The sequence below is a fragment of the Tursiops truncatus genome, chromosome 5, assembly GCF_011762595.2.
Source record: "Tursiops truncatus isolate mTurTru1 chromosome 5, mTurTru1.mat.Y, whole genome shotgun sequence".
Taxonomy (NCBI): domain Eukaryota; kingdom Metazoa; phylum Chordata; class Mammalia; order Artiodactyla; family Delphinidae; genus Tursiops; species Tursiops truncatus.
The window spans coordinates 101,014,172-101,027,401 of NC_047038.1; the positions used below are offsets into that span (position 1 = coordinate 101,014,172).

A 13,230-nucleotide genomic window follows, 5' to 3' on the forward strand; every position below is an offset into this window, starting at 1 on the left:
TACACATTAGTGAACTATGTGCTAATTCTATAGTAAAATAAATGAAGTACATTATATTTAACCAAGCTCCCCTACATAAAGAAAATAACCTACAGTTGCTCTTTCTCTTCTCCACAAGCATCTTCATTATAATTCTGGACTAAGTATTCTTACCCTATGAATAATTCCAGCAGAGTGAAGGTGCTTGATGCCACACAACATTTGGTATAGCAGGTAAGACATTCGCTCGTGGTCTAACTCCATCTGAATCACCTGACACAAGTTGGCATCCATCAGTTCCATTACTAAGTAACTGCAAGGTAAATCCACATTGTAAGTTCCAAATCACAAGACATGTGAAGTCCCTCAAACAAGTCAGGATCCTCTCCTAAATCTATAAGTTTCCGAACTTCCCAGCTCAACTTTTGACTGAATTAAGTATATGAAAAACCTCCAAGTATTGCATGCATGTTAGCCATGGTAACTCTGCCACAAAGATGCTAATAGAAGTAGCATTTATTAGTGTGTGGTTCCTATCCATATATTTTGTACCTTCATCTTGTTCTCATTTTTCCCTGAATTCCCTGAACTCTTTCCCGTGTATTATGATTACAAATAAGAAAAAAAATTCAGAATAGCATCTTCCATTAAACGCAAGGTATCTGTGTTAAATAAGACAACGTGCTAGGAGTCACTTCCTCTCCTCTGCTTATTGTCATTATACTTCTGGAAGGTTTTTTTGCACAAAATCAAAGGTACCACAAAAATAGAAAGAAAGATTAAGGATGATTTTTTATTGTGTCCGTCATTAATATTTCTCAAAGTGAATTGACTCATTCTAGAAAGTTCACAGAATAAATTAAAAATAAGTAAAAATATAGAATAACTAGTAAGTCTTCCCTGATTCTGACTGAACTAAAGAACATGGGGCAACAAAGCACAAAGAGCCATAAGGCCAGAAAGTAGCAGAAGTGTCTTTCCAGGAAGAAGCGGCAGAAACAGAAACTTCTCTCCTGTCACTGGATCCCTTTCATTTGCCGCCAGTTCTTACCTCCCTTTGATCTCTACAAGGGATTTCATTCATCTGATTTTTGTTAATATCACTTGAGTTATTTGAATGTTATGCTCCCCCTTCCTTCATGAGTTTTGTTACTTACACATCTTGGAACTCCTCCAGCGTTTTCTGGGGTGTGAAGACATTTAATAAACTAATAATCTGGAGAAGAGACAGTGGAAGGGACAGAAGAAGGAGAGAAAGAAAAGGGGAGAAAATTAATTATTTAAAAAGCATATTTAAACAAGCACTTATTCCAACTCAAAGTCACATATTAGTGCTATGGTGGATATAGAAAAGTCGGAAAAATTTTCTAGAACTGTCTCATAGAACATTCAAAAACGTATTCAGAAAGGACATGTAATCTGTCTTCAGGTTAAAATGCAATTAAAAAGCTCAAATTCTTAGGCAGAGAAAAGAGTCACAAAAGATATATGATTGTGATATTGCTTTAGAGTGTGATTCTCCTTAGTAAATATAGGGTTGTAATGTAACTAAACAAAAAAGAGGAAAAGCCATGTAAGAAAAGTAAGGCAGCAGTGAAATAACCAGCAAGACTTAGCAAGGCTATGTCTTCCTCTAAATGAAAAGGTGGTGTTTAAGTCAAGGAGATGTTCTATGTTAAGGAGGTATTCTAAGTCAAGATTTTTTTGTGTTGTTACTTTAGTTTTTTTTCTTCTATTTCACACTCAAATATTATTTAAACTAATGCTCCAATGGTATGTGTGGGGAAAGGTATATCTTGGATGATATCAATGATGAATTTAATGGCAAATGTATTTTAAGTTATAAAAATGATTTTTTAACTTTTTTGTTTCCTGCTTTAGTTATTTTATATATTAGGTAGTAAAGAAGTTTACCTTCTAGCATAAGTAAATGTTAAAAGGAAAAAACCTTTGTTTTATGCAAATAGATTACATACATAAATAACTCAAAATTGTCTTTCAGCTAAATATTCTGTACTAAAGTGCCAGTGGGAAATAAAAATAAAAAATATAGATAACAGACCTCTACTCATTGGATGGATGCAACCATTCACAAAAACAAATTTAAGATGTGTACCTCTTTAAAACATGAACTAATGAATTTCAATAAAGTTCATAAGTGGTATAGAAACACGAAGTAGTAAACAAAACAAAATGATTTTCAACATCGGAGAAATGCAGTCAATCTAAGGAATGCTTTAGGCCTTCAGTAGTTTCCAATTATTGAGGAATTACTGAGAAAAACAATCACAACACTATCCAATACTTTCATATATATATATATATATATATATATATATATATATATACAGGGTAATTGTTATAACATATCAAAAAACACAAGATTATCTCTTCTGAAGCAACCTTGCAGCATGGAATATGCATATGGAAATAAAACTGTTTCAAAATATTTTTATAAAATATTTACTTATTTGGCTGTGCCAGGTCTTAGTTGCAGCACGTGGGATCCAGTTCCCTGACCAGGGATCAAACCCAGGCCCCCTACTCGGGGAGCATGGAGTCTTAACCACTGGACCACCAGGGAAATCCCTCAAAATATTTTTAAAACTTGTGATTAAAGTGCTTTGCTATTCTGTATACTTAGTTATGGTGTGTATTGAAAAATGTCTACAGTTCTCATTGGAACTGTGAGCCTGTTTTTATAATACTTATTCGTAGAAAGTAATTCATTTTGATATTTGTTCAAACAAAAACATCAGAGACTGTGTGTGGGACACACACACACAACACGTACAAACAACCCTTAAAGATGGAAAAATGCTAATCCATATTATCTGGTGAATAAATAATCTAGGTAATCTAAATTAATCTAGAAAATAGCATTACAATGTTAAATAAGTCAAGGTTTATTATTTTAAAAAGTAAATTCCCCACTATATATTCTTGTATTCCCCTTTTCTATGACCTTGTTTTAACACCTTCATTGTCTTTGATTTTCCTCTGAGTATTTCTCCTCTGTTCTTTCTTTGATCCCTTATAAATCCTAACTCCTATTAATAACCAATCAAAAATCTTATCTTTAGAAACAGACCATCACAGGTATTTCCATTTTAGTTCAAACATTTTCAGGCAGGAATCTGATGCAGTTCCTTTTTTTTATTCCAACCCATTAAAACGCACAGATGTGAATCAACATCTGTCATGGCCCCACAATCATAACAGCTATCACTTCCTAGAATTGTGTTCATTTTCTAAATGGATTGTCTTCTTTATTATTAAAAACTTAATTGGGGTTGCTTCACTATTTTACATTACTTTCCACAGCATTTCCAGCGTTCTTCATTGACTGCTTGTAGTTAGTATTACAAGCAACAACGTGGAATTTGCATTTGGCTGTCAGTGAATTTCCTTTCTGTTAACAAGTTCCAGAAATTTATTTCCCTAGATTTATATACATACATGCATACAAACATATGTACATATACAAACATATGCACATACACACATAGCAGGTAGGATGCCATTTACAAAATATTATTTCAATTTGGAAATCCTTTTTAGGTAACATAAATGTGAACCCCCATATTCCAGTCAAGAATGGGGAGTAGGATTCCCTCAAATTGGCAAAGTAAGTGGGAATTTCTCCACAATGTATTTATTGTATTTTAGGGACTGGAGGGAGGATAAGGGAAATATAAATATTCAATATATGAAAACAAAAAACTATTAAAACTTCCCATGCAGTTGTTTCATTGCTTGTGTCCATCCATCTTCCATTGCCTATGGTATTTCTCATCCTCTTTGCTATCATAAAAATAGATTGCATTGGTCATGTGGTTAATCTTGCTCCTGCCTTTATTTCACGTACTGAAAGAACAAAGTGCTTTAGCAGAATGATCTTTCTTAGGAATCATCATTTCTAACATTTCTATATTCCTTTCTAGAAGTATCATGTTCCTTGCCTGGCCAAATCAGAGATGGGTACATACTTCATAAAATTTCTCTTTCTGAGTGAGGCCTTTCCTGCTAAACCTATTTAAAAAAGTAACCCTACCCACTCTGCACTGACCAGTATATTTTATCTTTCTTCTTCGTTTTGTTTTCCTTGGTAGCACTTATTACTATCTGACATTCTAAACATTGACCTACCTATTTTGTAGACTGCCTTTCTCTTCCCAGTAGAACATGAGCATCGCATGGGCAGGGATTTGTCTCTCTTATCTTCACTGCTGTATGTTTAGCACCTAGAGCATCTAGATCTATACCTGGAACACTGTATTCATTTAACTGTCAAATGACTGAACTAAAAAGTCACTGGAGTAGAGTAATAGGAGGAAAAAGAAACACTGTCATTGGGCCTAAATCCACATATTTTTATTTTAAATATCTTTCAACTAAACACTCATACATTTGCTTCTACTTAGTACCTTATGACAACTTCACCTGTTTATAAAACTTCACTGATAATTTCATGTATTCTGTGATTTTCATACTCAAGAAAAACTTTATAAGGAGTTATTATAGTTTTATAATAATTTATTTTTATTATATGTTTGTATGTAATAAATTATATATAAAATATTTATTATAATTTATTTATTAATTGTCTTTATTAAAATAAGAATTATCTCCCATTTATCCTTACTAAGAAGAACAGGAGCACAGAAAGAATTCTAGAGGCCTTTGCCAGTGTTTGAAGAAGATTATATTCTGAAGTGAAGAAAGCCCTGTAATGGCGTTCCCTACTGAGTTCCGTGAAATGTTCTTGAGAAGGCTGTTCTGAAGTACACTGCAGATATGTCCCTGCACGTTTGCCCAACCCTACGAAAAGCAAGGTGCCAAAGCACAGTGTGTACACTGAACAGTTGGAGGACACTGCCAGACTATAGCTAAAAGTAAAAGGAGATAAAAATCTTCACCTGTTAATAATTAAATTTAAATTTTTATAAAGAAACATAGCATATTGTTCTTTAAGATATTTTTGGTTTGGTTTTGGTTTGTTTGGGTATTTTTTTTAAATTTATTTTGGAAATGCATGAAGTTCTCTGGTTAATTTGGAGCAAGATAACCAAATACGGTTAATTTCTTAACAGGGAAATATCTATCAGATTCATCCCCTCCATGCCATATGATTTTCAGATGATTTTTGAGAAGAAAGCTACCATGAGCACAATGAAAGCAAATGTAGCATATGGGCAGGATAAACAATCTTAAGGGGCAAAAATTGCAAAGTAAAGAAAGTTTTTCCCACTCAAGTTGGCATACTGATCTTCTTTCCCCAATCTCACCACCTCCTACCACCAGAGCTTTAAAATAAGAACTCACATTTTTATGGTTCACACACTTCATGAGGACCAGCTCCCGGTAAGCTCTCTTGGCATGCGTTTGGTTCTGAAAGGGTCTGCTGAGCTTCTTAATGGCCACATTTCTGTCAAGAGCAGCATCATACGCAGCACTGCAGAGACCCAAGAGCAATCCAGAATTAAGAACAAAGGAGCCCTTAGAATTCCTGCCTACCAAACTAAAGATACAGATAAGGAAAATACTAGTTTGGAATCCTACTCAAATACCTGCTTCTCAAGCCACATGTTAATCAGGCTGTAAATAAAGACATAAGAGTGACTAGTATAGAAACATTCTACTTGCTAGGAAAAGAAAAAGAGTATCTAGCCAAGAAAACAGCATGTAATTGCATCAGTGAGTCAGGGACAAAAGAAAGAAAGTGCTCAACTTTCCCACTGGCCATGTGACTGTGGCAAGTCATTTAATCTCTCTGGGCTTGAATTTCTCATCCACTAATATGTGATATTTAGCTGTAAAACTTTATTGTTCTTTGATCGTTTTCAGTGGACATTCATTCTTTCCCCACTCACAGGACTAGTTTTTTTTTTTTTTTTTTTTTTTGCGGTATGCAGGCCTCTCACTGTTGTGGCCTCTCCCGTTGCGGAGCACAGGCTCCGGACGCACAGGCTCAGCGGCCATGGCTCACGGGCCTAGCCGCTCCGCGGCATGTGGGATCTTCCCGGACCGGGGCACAAACCCGTGTCCCCTGCATCAGCAGACAGACTCTCAACCACTGCGCCACCAGGGAAGCCCCACAGGACCAGTTCTTAAGGTGTGACACTAATTGCCATGAATGCACAGGTGGGCTGATGCTCAAAGTGCACTCATTAACAATAACAAAGCTTGAAATAAGGAATGCAGTCAGACAGGGTTTCAGAAGCATAAATCATTACGTTTAAATACAAAGACAGAAATGAATGCTACTGACATTTGAAGCTTTCAAGCCATTTGAGAAGAAGTTACCATGCTTTATGTTTCTGCCATACTCAGAATACATGGGTTTAGGGATCAAATGAGGAAGTGAATCACTTTTTGCTAAATATTATACCTAATGAACCCGCTCACAAAGTTTTTTCCATCTCTGCAAATTTGGGTTGTCCTGGACTTTGTCTTCGTTGCTAGGAAAGAAGGGAGCAATCAATATCCTATTGATCTATTGAATTGGAAGTGACATTAACCATTTAGGGCTCATGACACTAAACTAAAAGATAAATAAGAGGTTTGGTGTATTGCAAATAGACTCACAAGAGAAGTTTGGACAAAGTCTTAGAGTTCATCTGGTCCATGCCTCCATTTAATACTTATTCCTCTCCAAAACACCTCCATCAAATTTTGACCAGTTTCTGCTTGATCATCTTCAAAAACATGGACCCCTTTACATAAAGCCAGCTCATTCTGTTGTTGGAAAGCTCTTAGAGTTAGAAATGTCATCATTCTAATAAACAGAGTTGTCTCTCTGTGATTTCTACTAACTACTGTCAGCCCTGCCTTCCAGGGCAACTCAAAATAAAGTATTCCCTTTACATCATGACAAGCCCATAATGTTTGAAATCTATTAAAGGACCTTGCACAATGTCTGGCCTACTCTATAAGCACTCAGTAAGCACTCAATAACTCTTTGCTTTTCTTATTCCCCCACCTAGGTCTTTTCTTTCTTAAGCTAAATGGTCCTACCACCATTTGTCAGAGTGTGATTTCAAGTCCTAGTACCATCTGGTCAGCTTCCTCTGAATATATTACAGTCTGTTGATGTCCTCTGAAAATGCCATTGTTACTCTAAGCATGGAGTGTCAGTGAAGACTAGGGAAAGGCTACCAACTCTTTCATTCATTCACTTGCTCATTCATTCTGTTGACACAGTTAATACAGCTAAGTCTGTCCTGGTTTCCTTGATAAATGCATCACGCACTATTGATTCACAGTGAACCTATGCTAATTAGAAATACTGTCTTTTTAAAAACTTGTGCTGCTATTCAACTCTGTATTTTAGCACTGGTACTTCTATTCTTGTGTTTGTTCTGTTCTTGTTAACCTATCAATGTCAGCACAAGAGTCAAATGGGCATACATCTTATAGGTAGTGTACAAGGACAACAGTTAATTTGGAAATACAGGAATTAAACTTGCTTTCTGAAGCTAAGAAATTGTGTCAACAGGAAAGTGATCAGAACAGTCACCTTAAAGAGAAAGACTAAATTTTAAGCCAAAACAACTTAGGTGAAGTCATTAAAATATCTAAAGAAAGAATAGCAATTAGTCATGTGGGCCTAGGAAGGAGACAGAGAGGTAAATTCTGGTACTGCCTGGTGAAATAAGAAAGTGTGCTCTCAGGTAGGTCCAGGGATCCAGTCAGCCAGGTTGAAATCCCTACTGTGACTGTCAGAGACTACAGCCAGTTAGCAATCTGATCTGTGTCTCTTTAGTCTGATTCTATCCTCTGCAGTCAAAATTCTACTCATGAGGCTCTCCTTCAGAATTCTGCATGTAAGTATTATGTCCATATTTGGTTAGCTTGACTACTGCATTGTCTTGTAATTTAATAAATCGGAATCTGGTTTTGTGTGTGAGCTTTTAGTGAGTCTTGTCGATGTGAGTTTGAGTTCCTGAGATACTGAACAGATCCTGGAGACAGTAGGCCCATGTGGGATGACTGAGAAAATGCTGCCCTCTGGGGATCTTGGCAGGTTCTGGCCAATCTCTCCTAGAAATGTGATGTTCTCTCTCCCTCTGGTACCTCTTTCTTGAAGAAATTGTAGGTCTGAATCTCAGCACTACTGCTTACTAGACGTGAAGCTATGAGCAAGCCACTTACACTTTCTGGCATCAGTTTCCACATGCTTAAAAATGGAGGTAATAACAACCTGACAAGATTGTTATAAGGAGTAAATGAGGTAGTAATGCATCTACAGCCCCTTGCCTAGAGTGTGCACTCAATAAATAATGACTATTACTATTTTTAAAGTCAATGTCCTTGCTGGAGTCATTGTGTAATGCAGGGCAGGATAATATATATATATATATATATACATATATATATATATATATATATATATATATGTATATATATATATATATATTTGATATTTATCTGCTGTAATTGGACATGTATCTACTAATCAGCAGTTTTTAATCTTTCTACTAATTACAGATCCATTCAACTATACCACTATCCTGAGCACATTTCACAAGTTTGTCCTATGTTATAAAATTCTGGGACAAAAGCCTTGTTAAAATCCAGACACATATAGCCATGCAGTTCTATTACCTACCACTTTAATAAGCTGTTTGGTGTGATTTGTTTTTAATGAAACCCCTATTCCCAGTCACCACTACATGCTTTCTTAATGACTCACAGGGTATCATTTCTAACCAATACTAGGACCAATATCAAGTTCAGTAGGTGTCTCTTATAACCTCCTTCTTCCTTCTAAAAAAATAACGTTCGCCTATCTACAGTTGTATGGAATATGGTGGTTTGGCCCATTTACTCCCTTGTATCATGCCTTCCTGTACTGAAGAGACTTGAGAGACACACATACAATTCCTAGATGCTTTTGCAGCTAGTATTCTGGGTTCCAATATGGTCCTGCCAGGCAGATGCAACCGTGGGAGATTTGCAAGGCAAAAGTGAGGGTGGTCATCTTCTAACATTTCTTAGTTATCAAGCACAGTCTCAGGAAGATGTGAAATTTTCTTCTGAAGCAGTGATTCATGTCCTTTTCCAGAATCCTGGGAGAGAAGATGGTTTGAAGCAGAGGCAACAGTGGTCTCCAGAGCCCAGTCACCAGCATGACGGAGTAGTGATGATGGTAATAATGAGTGTACAGTTCCAGCTCTGTGATTTTCAAATCTCGGTTACAATCATGTATTCCAGAAGTTCAGTTTTTTTAGGATACTCTCAGAGGTTGGGGCTCCCATGGTGATTCATCTCTCTTATGTCTGGGAGTCCTTCCAGGAAGCCCAGACTAGAGTTCACTTCTCCAGGCCTTCCAATGATTTGCAAGCACCCAATTTACTGTATTAAATCTTTGCCTACTTATAATGTTTCTGCCTCCTGCCATGAACCCTGGCTGACACTATAATCTTTCCCATTTTCTGTAATTCCTCAGTGATTACTGGCAGCAGTTTAGCAAATACATCTGCAAATTGGAATCACTGGTTGCTGCATAGTCACAAATTAATGTCTGAAAGTTTTTTGTTACTCTGAAGTCCTTCTTTCTTTGAATCTTGGACTATAGAATTTTATTTTATTTCTTTCAGTGGCTTTTCTTTTTTTTCCTTCATGCCAGTAAAAAAAGAGATAAATCTTTATGAAGGTTTTTCAGCCACTTCTAGCAACTTTCCAGCAATTCTGCTGAAAATTTTCTAGCAATTTCTTAACATACTCACTTCCATGTCTATCAGGTTTATTCATGAAAGAAAGATACAGCCTTCTTTTGTTATGCTCCTGTCATTTAATCCAGTTTTATGATGCAATAAAGCTATGTTTACCTCCCTGAATGTATTTATATAAACACACACACACACACACATCCCTGTAGGCAAGTCTTACTCTCAACATAAAATCAGTTGTTTTGATTTTTTTTCCTTCTGGAAATTGCAGACAACCCGTTGCAAAGTTTTCTTCTTCCTAAGTCATAATTATTTATTTGATAATTTCTCTTATTCCCCTTCCCTATCACATTTAAAATGTTCTTGATCAATATTAACATGCTTGTTGGCAAAAAATTAAAAAATTAACTAAAAAATCTCTAGGAATTGTGAGAAGAACTTTATGTCTTAAAAAATAAAAATTAAAAAACCTTATCATTGGAGCACCTTAAACATCTTAATCTCTACCTCATGCCCTCAAATATCTCACTTTCATGCCCAAACATTATAGTCCCTAGACATGCTATCAAGACACTGATTCCACCACAGAGAAACATGTTGGCCAACCTGCAAAATCACCTCTGCCTCAAGGCTTTTGCATTGTTCCTTCTGCCAGGAATGCTCTTCCCACATCCTCACTTGCCTGACTCCATCTTGTAATTCAGGTTTCAGCCTAAATCATCTCCTCAGTAGAGGCCTTCCCTAATCCCCATATCAAAAGTCAACAGTTGATTTTTTGGACTAATCTGTCATTGAATTGCTTGGCTATATCAATTTGGTTACATTTTGTTAGAGATACTTTTGATTACAAGTAATAGAATTATGACTAATAGTGGCTTAACTATTAAAGATCTTCATTATATCATACAATGGAAAGTCTAGAAGTAGGCATATCCCAGTTTCAGGAATACATTATAACTCTCATGGGCCCTAGGCACTTTTGGCTTCCGATTTTCTGCAGATTGTTTCTAAGCATGTTGAAAAAACAGCCAATAACAGAAATCCATTAGTGCATCAAAGGGAAGTGTAGGTGCTGTGATGTACTGCTAAGATTCCCCTTCAGGAATAAAGGACTTTTTATCCCAGCTGCTGGGAATGCTGCTGGCACACAGCCTCTCAGCTCTTCGTCCCCTCTGGTTATAACCTCAGCTGAAAAGAGCTGCCTAACTGAAGTTACACTCTCTTCTTGGGCAGCCTTCAATCAGCGACTAATAAATCTGGGATTATGAAAGCCTGGCCACCTCACCTCAACTCAGGACAGCTAGGAAGGCTCATTCTCTCTTAAAAATTCCCAAAAGGGTCAGCTGAGGCGTCCACTGAGATTTCATTGCAGCTGAACTTCTGACTTTGCTTCCTTCCCTTCCTTTCCACAGCTGTAAACCCCCAAAACACTCCTTAATAAATCTCCTGCATACGATACCATCCCAAAGTGTATTTTCTGGGGAATGCAATATTTGCCAAGCTGTAACTCATGACCAAATACAGCAATAAGCTGTGGAGTTCGCCTGAATCTTTTTCTAAGCAAAAGGTAGGATCCCATTGTGGATGAAGGTGGCTGGGCTCAGAGCTCAACACCAAGAAAGCCATTTCACCTATGCAACAAACTAAACTAGATGACCAAGCCTAGTTATATAGATTCTAATCAACACCACTTCGCACATTATGGACAACAGAGTTGAAGCAGGGGTAGCAAGGGGCTCAGAAGCCAAGCCCTGAAAGACAGCACCAAAAGCAGCAGCTCTTCCAAACACTAGAAATTGAATTAGTACTTTACAGCCCTTCAGCAAACTAGTGATGGGGGAGATCACACAAAGATTTACCACATGGATAATGAATGTGGGACTAGCTAAACAAACTCATCACCACAGAAAACAGATGAAAGTAAAGAAGATGGTTACCCTAAGCATACGGCAACCATATTCTTGGAAATCAGGTTGATGGCACTAGTGAAGAATTGAAGGCTCCCAAAGACGTACTTCTTCATCTCAGTGAGATGGAGTGATAGGGTGCATGCAAGTGCTGCCTCTCTTGATCTTCTTGTATCTTTGTGACAAGTTGTCTCACGGTCACCCTGCTGCCCTTAGTGACCATTCAGTGCACCACCCATGTATGATCCAGCTCATGATTTAAACTACAAAATCCACAAAGCTGCCAGGCTGCTATTTGATAGACTAAGTAGTAGACTTGGGAAATTAGAGTTTAGCTTGATATGAAATATGTGAGGGTACAGAGGCTGGTCAGCCTGCTATAAAGCATATACTGAGGATATAGAGAAGAATCAGAATATTCTTGCTACACTGATTTTGCCATTTATGTGGCAAAAATCTAAATTATTTACTTTTTAGTGTTTAGTAACACTTTTTTAACTTTGCAATAAACCCTTTTGACAAAAATAAATAAAATTGAGACTGCATATTTAATTAAAATACTATATGCTATAAAGATATAGTATATATATAGTAATATAGTGTATATATAGTATATATATTATATATAGTATAGTATACTATAGTAATATGGTATATATAGTATATATATATATATAATAGTAATAGTATGCTATACTATTTCTCATGTTTTCTTGGGCATGACTAATGAAAACCAGAAAATAATTCTCCTAAAGGAACATCAGTATCTATTTCAAAATTAGTAATTATTTTAAGAAGACTGTTTCCAAGGATGATAACTTAACACATGCACCTACAAAAAATGCATTTAAACCATGACTTTTCATTTAGATCAAATGACTGTTCTTCTAAATTAATTTTGCTTATTTTCTATCCCAAGGGGTATTTTTTTGGATATGCACAAAAAGTTAAGCAACAGCTTGTTAATGTGTTGCCTCCATTAGCAGAAAAATAATTTTGAAAGCATTTAAATTATGTCTGCTTTATATCATTTTACCAAATCATTTTACCTTCTTTATATCAAATGCTTCAAATATAAAATCAGAACTTTTCAGTAACAGTTTGATTTTCTATAGTATAGTAGAAACTATACTAAACTATAGTATAGTTTGATTTTCTATAGTATAGTGGTTGTGATGCAAAAATAATTCACATTGAGACCAAGCAAACTGCAATATTCTACAAATCAAAATAGAATGTGTATGTGCCAAGATTTTCAAATAGAATATATACATGGTTGGAATAACTTTGTCACAAAATTTTGGAGACAGAGCTTATGCTGAATCAAAAAATAAATATGCTTCAGCAAGGCAGTTAGCACTTCTTGGCACCCCTTATAATTCTGATTGAGGAATAACTTTTTATAAATAAGTCCTAAATTTCAGATGATTTTTTTCCCCCAAAATCACTTAGAAATCTTTAACCACAGTATTTAGTAAATGGAGCATCCCAATATTTCAACTGTTGAAATTTTAGGGAATAGCTATTATTATAAACAAATAATACTTGCAAATAAAAGCACACTGAAATGTGGTGGAAGGAACTGAAGCAAGAAAGGAACTGAACAAATCAAACAATAAAATCACATTGAAAAAAGTCTTCTTCAGAAAAATACCAGTGAAACTGTATTA

The 13,230-nt window shown here is 36.0% G+C and overlaps 1 protein-coding gene across 6 annotated transcripts in view; it reads right to left on the reverse strand.

Annotated features, from left to right (window-relative positions):
• MAPK10 (mitogen-activated protein kinase 10) overlaps positions 1 to 13,230 on the reverse strand; it is a 350,755-nt gene that overhangs the window by 84,862 nt on the left and 252,663 nt on the right. For 5 of the 6 annotated variants that reach the window (XM_073805431.1, XM_073805430.1, XM_073805432.1 and 2 more), the window contains 3 exons: positions 5,305 to 5,434; positions 1,137 to 1,195; positions 154 to 292 (listed from right to left, as the gene is read on the reverse strand). In XM_073805431.1, the coding sequence (XP_073661532.1) occupies positions 154 to 292; positions 1,137 to 1,195; positions 5,305 to 5,434 (328 nt within the window). Of the gene's footprint in view, positions 1 to 153; positions 293 to 1,136; positions 1,196 to 5,304; positions 5,539 to 13,230 lie in introns of those variants that run through there. The other variant, XM_073805433.1, reaches the window with a different exon arrangement.